A 9,534-nucleotide genomic window follows, 5' to 3' on the forward strand; every position below is an offset into this window, starting at 1 on the left:
TGGTGGGCAAGAGTATGGTTTGGGATGAAACCAGTATCCTGTTTGCAGGGTACGCTTGTATGAGCAAAGAAAGTCATGAGATTCTGAATAACAATTCTGTCAAAACAGCCATAAGCGTAGTCATGTAGACAGGCGGTCATGAGTCATATTAAACGGTGGAAAGATTAATGCGGAGTTTTTACTGAGGTTTTGTCTACGAACTTCCCGCGCTTAGAGTTTGGTTAGGAGTTCGGTTTCAATAAACTACTGTATTAAGAAATATCTATTAATTTATAATTTTAAAATTTATTCTCACTCTATGGCACGGAATTCCATACATATTGTTGCGGGTACTGTACATTTACAATTCTATATAGCTATATATGTGTATAACGCTGAATGCTTGCCTCCTACTTAGGGTTAGTCGAAACGAACATAATTTCGAGCTAAGTTTCATACATTTTTGGTCCTAGTTACAAATCGTCACTTATACTCTACTGATGGTGATGCAGCCGCTGCGGATGGAAATTGTGTCGTTGGAAATGGTCGTTTGGAAATGCTCCTGCAGCACCGCCGACTTCATTCCGATAAGCAGCATTCTCCTGCTGGAAGTTGTTGATGATCTGCTGGTTCACGTTGCCGACATCACGGTGCTCTTGCTGGATCTGGTGTCCCAGCTCAAGGCCCTTTTCAAAGACTACCTTCGGTTCGGCTTGGGCGTTTCCTGGCGCTTGTTCTGATGCTGAACTTTGACCTGCAGTGTATTGCTGTCTCTGATTGCCAATGGGCACGACCAAGTTCTCGGATTCGTCGAACTGGCCTTGTGGGACAGAGGTGGCGTACATGACGACGACCTTCTCGTCCTGATTCTGTTGGTGCTGGTGCTGCTTGAAGGGCGTCACTATCTGCACGGGTTCGGCTTGCTGTTGGTGGGACACAGTTGAGCCGACTTGGTGAACAATGTGCGGAACGGCTCGATCAACGACCAGAGGAAGAGCCTGTTGAATGACGTGGGGCGCCACTTGGCGGATTATGTTCGGAATGGCCTCCTGCAGGATTTGCTGGGTGATGTGCTCGTGGTCAAGCGTGACAGCTGCTATCGTCTGAGGAGCAGCCTGTGCTTTTGTAGAAGCTTCCGCTTTTGCGGAGGCCTGCGCATTTGCAGCAGCCTGCGCATTTGCAGCAGCCTGCGCATATGCAGCAGCCTGCGCATTTGCAGCGGCCTGTGCATTCGCAGCAGCCTGTGCTTTTGCAGCGGCTTGTGCATTTGCTGCAGCCTGTGCGTTAGCAGCAGCTTCAGCCTGTGCGTTAGCAGCAGCTTCAGCGCGTGCAGCTGCTTCGGCGTGTGCAGCAGCTTCGGAGTCTGCCACAGCTACCGAATGTGTCTCTACCGCGGGTTCGACAACGATCGGTTGAGCGAGTGTATCTGATTCATATGCAAAGGCGGGCGCTTCATCTGCTACAGGAAGTTGTTGGATGGTCTCATCTGCCAAGGATTGAATAGCAGCTGGTCCTCCGTTTCGGTTGCGAACATCGATGTTGAAACTGTTACCTCCAGGGGCTACCGAAACATCCGAAACCGGGGAAAAGGTCTGCTCGATGGTGACGTGCTCCGCAGGCAATGAGTATGAGTGACCTTCGGACTTCACCACATCTACGCCGTAGCCACTTTGAACGCTATGGGCTTTTGGCGAGCTGATTGAATAGCTTTGAGACGGAACAATGCTGAAGTCATTTTGTCGAGCTGGCTTAGCAGGTTCGTTGATTGTGTACGAGAAAGAGTTCGACGGCACTATGCTGAACTCGGTTTTGGGTTCTCGCACGGTCAAAGTGCTCGTTATGACTGGAGTCTCTTCGTAGTACGTGGTAACCGGAGGCGACGGACGAGGGATGTACACGATTGGCTGAACTACTCGTATGATTGGTGCTGGCTGAGCTGGACGGACTACTGGAGCCGGTGCAGGAGCGTGTCGGTAGTAGGAGGCATAAGCCGGTTGAACCGGCCTGGGGGCTGGAGCTTGCCGGTAGTAAGAGGCATATCCAGAATGCACAGGAGCGGGAGCTGGTGCTGGAGCTTGTCGATAGTAAGAAGCATATCCCGGTTGTACAGCAACTGGAGCTGCGGCATATCGATAATATGAAGCATATCCAGGATGTACTGGAGCTGGCGCTGGCCTAGGTTGTAATAAGCCCAGCAGTGAACCTAGGCTAAAGGTTGCCTCTGTGCAGGCTGCAACTGCCAGTAGGGTCAGTAGAATCTGCGAAAGAAAGCACAAACACACAGTCACTATCACAGTAGCCCATTGATCATAAGTACTTCTGTTAAATCACATTCTGGCAGTATTGGCAACACTTCTTGTTCACTTTCACTTGATTATATCATAGTCCATTCTTATGTCATATTGCACTGATTGTCTTCGATGTTGCTCAATCACCAGTCTTCTTCGAGTTTGCAAATCGTTTCTCACCTTCATTTCGCAATTTTGCACACTTATCCCGGAGAGATGATCCAACCGGACTAGCGGGCGATAACCGTGACACTGAAATGTGTTGCCAAACGGAGCCAGAGTTTTATACCACGCCTGCAGGCTCCCCAAAATATGCCATGTTTTTGATTTCTAAATTTTCTTAAAGACCATCATCGAATCCGGCTTCTCAACGGGTCACCATAATATGCGAATCGTTGCAACCGGCCGTGTCAGTTTCCTAGATTTGAATTTTAATATCCATTTCGCCTTCACATTTAGGAGTGTGGACCCGAACCACAGTTCCAATAAAAATGGATCTCTCAAAATTCGGACCCACACCTGATGGCAAAAGCTAGTGAAAGCCTTGCAACGGCGAATTAGCATCAGGGAAAAAAAGAAGACACGCCGTCGCGACTATCACCGATCGTGCCGATCACCATCGACGAGAGCTACTCCTGAATGGAAGAAGTTTAAAGTTTATGCTAATCAATGCGCCTAAAACATTTATCAGTCCCGCTCTCATCTTGCCAATTCCACTCCTAGCCGGAAAACTAGTAAAACTAGATTTGTGACCATAACTGGTGACTTCCAAACAACAAACTTCCTGTTTTTAAGGGCTCTCAGATTGGAATACGCCACTTCGAAATGCATGTTATCGATAACACATTCCTACATTCCTGCAGCAACCCTTGCCTATTCCCTCAAAAATAACGTTCGAGCGTCTCCGATTGAAGCAACCAGGTTTCTTGATTGATATATGCTTTGCTTAGGCTACTAGATCATCATCGCTGTTCCTTTAGGGAAGATCAACATCATGCGTCAGAAACTATACTGCGGTAATTTCTAATAAAAATAAAAACTAATATACTTCATACGATGTACCGAATCGTTGCAATCTCATAATCCAAATATACATAATTTCATAATATTATGAAACTTTATACGATTTATCCGATGAAAAATAGCAAAAAAACAAAACCAGATGTATGTTGGCGAATGGCAAACGAAAACGAAACCGTTTGGAGTTTTATGGCGTTTCGTTTGTTTTCTGATGCGGAACTGGTTTTTGGCGTAAGATAGATCATTCAGGAGCCGTCTAAATTATACGTGATCTTATGTTCTGGGCTGGCTCATCTCATGCATGATTTAACTTGATGTGTTTGCATTCGGTAACATTCATCAAAATCAATAAACTGCATTTTATGTGACAGTCTGTCACAGTAGTGAATAGAAGTTATACAATTTTTCCCACTGTCAACGAATGAGAAAGAAGGTATGCTTATTTTAGTGTTCAACAAATTCAAATAAGCAAAATATATCTGTCTACCATTCAATTTCAAACGTTGTGAAGTTGAAAATTATGAAAAAAACATAAATAATTATGTATTTCCTGAACTTCTGAATATAAGTAAGGACTGCAAAACTTTGAAAATTCAAAGTCCTGTATCTTTTCTATTAGCTCCTACTATACCCTTCTTTTTGATGTTTGTGAATATGTTTGAAAACTGTTGAATCATGCGTGAAAGTTAATTGCACTTATCCAATTTTTGACTAAAAATCGTGAAAACCTGTTTTGAAATTCCCAACACGATATTGTGACATCACGTTACTGGTAAAATTCGATTTGCAACAATAATGAAAAGAAATCTCCCAAACTTTCACCAGCTTTTCCTCGATTTCCATTTGAGTAATCTATGTAAATGTGCCAAAAATCTGGAAAAATAGAGACATTTAAGTTACGAGCATGAACTATATTTATTAACTTTTCAGGAAAATCAAAGTAAAAAAACACAAGCCAACTTTTATATCCTGCAAATAAAGAATAAAATAATATGTTAATCAGTCTACAGTCCGGGAAGTCTCTCTTCTGCGCCAACTGCAGCCAGTACTTATAGCTCAGAAATACCGTAGGTACGAACAGATAAAAGGTACCAAGCCAAATGGCAGAATAATCAATACCACTTGGGATAGGTAGACATGACAGTCCTTTCCCCTTTAGAAACTTTCTAATAACTCTTTAAAAGCCAGCTACAAGTTGCAACAACTCATACAACGAACAATCGAAAATATATCCAAAGAATTCCACGATCTTATTTAACATACGCAAATTTGCTAATTCCAAGACTATAACAAAACATTCAAATCATTGTATTTTACTGCTCAACATTACATTTGACAAATTCGTCAACACTAAAGAACAATTTCGTTCATCACCATACAGCAATCGCTTCACAAAAGAACAACTATGTTCACAATAAACGACAATTTCGTCAGCTCTGAAGAACAATTTGGTTCAACACAAATTGGCAATTTCACCACACTTTCAAAAACAGATACAATTGGCAATTCGCCACCCCAAAGAAAATCAATTATCTTCAACACACGTTTCCATGATCCTCGTCGCCACTTTTATATCCTGCAAATAAAGAATAAAATAATATGTTAATCAGTCTACAGTCCGGGAAGTCTCTCTTCTGCGCCAACTGCAGCCAGTACTTATAGCTCAGAAATACCGTAGGTACGAACAGATAAAAGGTACCAAGCCAAATGGCAGAATAATCAATACCACTTGGGATAGGTAGACATGACACCAACAAAAAGCAACTCTAATAATAACACCCCGACAGACCGTTACTATGCAAAAAATTGTCCATCAAATCTGAGCACAGGGCTCGATTCCTGAAGTCATTCTGCACCTCTGGACCAATTTAAAAAAAAAATCCGTAGGAGGAATCTCGAGAAATCTCGAAATTTCGATTTGAAGTTTTTGACTAAAACCTTCAATATAATCCATATTAAAATTTTGCAATAGCACTGAAAAAAACCTACAAATACGCTCAAAAAGTTGGCCACACTTTTCTCAACTAGTATAACATTGTTACCGCTGTTATAATAAGAAATATTTACAGCTGACTTAACTTATCAGAGTGGCTTAAGTATGGTTTTACATGGCTTAACCAGTAAGCTCAGTTTAATAGAATGAAATCAAAGAAATACATTTCAATCCAGCTTTTTAGGCTGGCTATAAAACAACAAGGGGTGATTCAATTTTGACATTTCTTACCTACAAATGGTCTTACTAGGCAGTGTTTCCGTTGTTGATCGAAATGTCAAAAATTTTCACAAAATTGTTTACGGATTTCGCTGCATAAGTTTCTTAACAATTGCCGTATGTGTTCCACTAATTTAATTTCTTTTTATATATTTTAGCTTTCAAGATTCAAAAATGACTGTAATATCTATTAATGGACAAATATCCACTGCTGCATCGAATAGTTTGGAACCGAGAGACTCTTGTACAAGACACATATTTGTTGATTGGTTTATGGAAACGTATGATTTTCACAATTCTTCCAAACGCAGACTATGCAGCCCAAAAATTCCTTAATTTTTGTTTCACATCTCAAGTCAAAAAACCAGATGCTGCACAGATTTCCTGTTAGACAAACCAAACTGAATTCCGTGCTGTGAAAGAGGACTTCGAAACATAAAACTAAATCCTATTTAGATCATCTGCATTCTCCAATCTCGTTCAATTAATTATACACGGTGTCGATAAGTTTATTTTAGAAATATAAACATGAACTGTAACTACTGTTATTCTATGATGCGATCAGTATGCATTTTTTTCTTTCTTTGAGTTAGCTACCAATTAAAACTGAAATCCAATCCTTCACATTGCATCGTCCATTTCAAGCCATAAAAATCTGTTATAGGGGAAACCGAGTTATTCCAGGGACAATGAAAAACTTAACACCCAGAGAAGTAGAATGGATCACAAAAATGCAACATGAATTCTTCGAAGGCATCCGGTTGTTGAACAAACATTCTTGGTTTGCATCCCGGTAGAAGATACTGATTGTTTAGTAAGAATGGCTTCAATATTGGATTTAATTCAATGTGTAACTCTGCTGTTACTGCTATCAGCATCAGCTTCTCAAACATTGTCCTAGAATAGAAAAATAAAAGATTATGAAAATTACAAAAAAAATATATTGATTTCCTGAACATCAGATTAAACGCTTTTGACATTAAGTTGTCAACAATAAACATGTTCGTCAGTTCAAAGCTTGCTTTGACGAAACTATAAAAAAATATGGGGCTCTGCACTGTTTTGATTTTGTATGAGGTTTTGACGTTTACTGGCCTTGTTGTTTACTAAATTTATGAAGGGGTGAAGGAGTGAGACTGATTTCTGTGCAGAGCCCCATAGTGTAGGTAAGAAAAGTCAAAAGGGGGTGGTTCACAGTTTATAGCATGCTAGCGTAAAAAGCTGGATATACAATTGATGTTACGTTCGATAAACGTGAGTTCGTCCGATAGGGTGCAACATTTACAATATCAATTAACAGCTTATTTTTCGACTTTCACACTAAGTGACCAGCCCACCAAAGTCTGCCGTATTTATTTTGCTTAATAAAATTTGCTTCTTCGTATATCTGGTACCTGGGAGGGAGGCACCGATACAACACACGAAATTGGATATAATTGTTTTCCAAATTGCAAGATAACTCCAGTATGCCAACGACAATCAAGGCAGGCTTAGTGATAATCGCTAGTTTTCATTTGTTGTGTACCTTCGATCTTTCTGGACAAACATTGAAAAAGGGCCACAGTTTTCTATGCGTTTAATTTTCAGTTTTTATGAAAACAGTAAAAAGAGCCTGATTCCAATACGTTACATTCAATTAGACAGAAACGGTGCTCTCATGACGTTACTTTTGAATGTGCATGAATTGATTCTAATTAAATTTTTGCTACTTTTGATGAAATGCAAAAATATGCTTAGGCTAATTACGCGCTTTTATCATGTTTGTCCATCGTTTAAGATCCGGGCTCACAGTGACAGTTCGTGACAGCAAAATCTCGGCTCACTGTGACGTAGAGAAATTTTGTATTGGTTTCTCCCTCCCAGTCTGGTACTACTCTTGATGTTTACGTCTAGTTTTCCACCCTCAGCACTTTACGTAAAAAATATCCTGTTCAACATTCTCAGCCTCAACAGGATTTTAACTGCCGTAAATTCGGGTGAAATTGATCAGTAGGGTGAAATTGATCATCGTGTCACTCGATTTTGGAAAATCATGGACGAGAACAGCTTTCCCGGGAAGCTCACAAGATTGATCAGAGCAACGATGGACGGTGTGCAAAACTGCGTGAGGATCTCTGGCGAACACTCCAGTTCGTTCGAGTCTCGGCGGGGACTACGACAGGGCGACGGACTTTCGTGCCTGTTGTTCAATATTGCGCTTGAAGGTGTCATGCGGAGAGCCGGACTTAACAGTCGAGGCACGATTTTCACGAGATCCGGACAATTTGTTTGCTTCGCGGACGACATGGATATTATTGGGAGAAAATTTGAAACGGTGGCAGATTTGTTCACCCGCCTGAAACGCGAAGCAACAAGAGTCGGGCTAATGGTGAATGCGTCGAAAACAAAGTACATGCTGGTTGGCGGAACTGAGCGCGACAGGGCCCGCCTAGGAAGCAGTGTTACGATAGACGGGGATACCTTTGAGGTGGTGGACGAGTTCGTCTACCTCGGATCCTTGTTGACGGCTGACAACAATGTTAGTCGGGAAATACGAAGGCGCATCGTCAGCGGAAATCGTGCCTACTATGGGCTCCAGAAGAAACTGCGGTCAAGAAAGATTCACCCCCGCACCAAATATACGATGTACAAAACGCTCATAAGACCGGTAGTCCTCTATGGGCATGAGGCGTGGACTATGCTCGAGGAGGACTTGCAAGCTCTTGGGGTTTTCGAACGCCGAGTGCTAAGGACGATCTTCGGCGGCGTGCAGGAGAACGGCGTGTGGCGGCGAAGGATGAACCACGAGCTCGCTCAACTCTACGGCGAACCCAGTATCGTGAAGGTAGCTAAAGCTGGAAGGATACGCTGGGCAGGGCATGTTGCAAGAATGCCGGACAACAACCCTGTAAAGATGGTGTTCGCCACGAATCCGGTCGGAACAAGAAGGCGTGGGGCGCAGCGAGCTAGGTGGATTGACCAGGTACACCAGGACCTGGAGAGCGTGGGTCACAGTCGAGGATGGAGAGAAGCGGCCATGAACCGAGGGAATTGGCGAAATATTGTTGGCGAGGCTTTTTCAAGATAATTGATGTAAAGCCAAATAAGTAAGTAAGTAAGTAAGTAAGTCACTCGATTTTATTTCTTCCAAATGGAGCACAAATATCAATGTAACCTGCAGTGAATGAACGTTGTTTGTCGTAACTATTGTTGAATTGTGTGTTGTCAAGTGTTTTGCGTTAAAGAATGTTTATTTCTATGAAAATAATGTAAAATTCCAATATCATGTGCGGTGCAATATTGACAAACATCCATAAACTTCTAGTTCTAAACAAGGATTTGAACATGGTATAAACCTGAAGTTTGTGAGGATGCTTGAAATATATCCCCAAATCAGATTTCATAACCAAAACTTCGTACCAATTTGGTCAATCGGTGGAAATTATTGAATTTCTGTTAGATATCGAGATATTCCTTAGGAAATTGCATACATTTAGGCGTTTTTCGCGTTATTCTTGAAATTTAACTATTCATTATTTCTATAATTATTGTATTGTTAAGAATTTAGCAAGCATATTCGGATTCAGGGACCTCAAATTTATTATATAGAGTTGGTTTGAAAACTAACAATAATCGCATTGACAAGTGATAAATTTCACCCCGAAATGAGATTTCCCGATTTTTTATTTTAGAGATATTTCTTAGCACTACAATGACATTTGTTAGAAAATTTCGGTACATGAGTCAATGAGACTCACCTTCGTACTTGTTTTCCTGCATTTAATTGTTTGGCATTGTCAACATTATAGAAAACGGACAAGAAAAACCGTTAAAAATGAGCAATTTCACCCGAAATTACGGTACACGGGTAACATGATTGTCATATGTTACAAGTGTTCGAAGATTAACAAAGTCATTAACAACTTCAAACAAATCCCCATTAAGTACTACAGTTATCTTTCCCTTACTCGATATTTCGTATCTCGATATCGAGTTAGAGAACCATAGTAAAAGTTGGTTTTCATGGCTAACTCGATGGTCCCTTGAATCGCAGAT

General features: G+C 41.3%; 1 protein-coding gene across 1 annotated transcript; it reads right to left on the reverse strand.

The window, feature by feature from the left end:
* Positions 1-265: 265 nt before the first annotated feature.
* On the reverse strand, positions 266-2,745 carry LOC5569469 (calphotin). Its single transcript, XM_001658504.2, has 2 exons — positions 2,448-2,745; positions 266-2,237 (listed from the first exon to the last, which is right to left on the reverse strand). Exons 1-2 carry the CDS (start codon positions 2,451-2,453, stop codon positions 474-476), a joined length of 1,770 nt encoding a protein of 589 aa, XP_001658554.1. The 5' UTR covers positions 2,454-2,745; the 3' UTR covers positions 266-473.
* Between the last annotated feature and the right edge of the window lie 6,789 nt (positions 2,746-9,534).

The sequence above is a fragment of the Aedes aegypti genome, chromosome 1 (assembly GCF_002204515.2).
Source record: "Aedes aegypti strain LVP_AGWG chromosome 1, AaegL5.0 Primary Assembly, whole genome shotgun sequence".
Taxonomy (NCBI): Eukaryota; Metazoa; Arthropoda; class Insecta; order Diptera; family Culicidae; genus Aedes; species Aedes aegypti.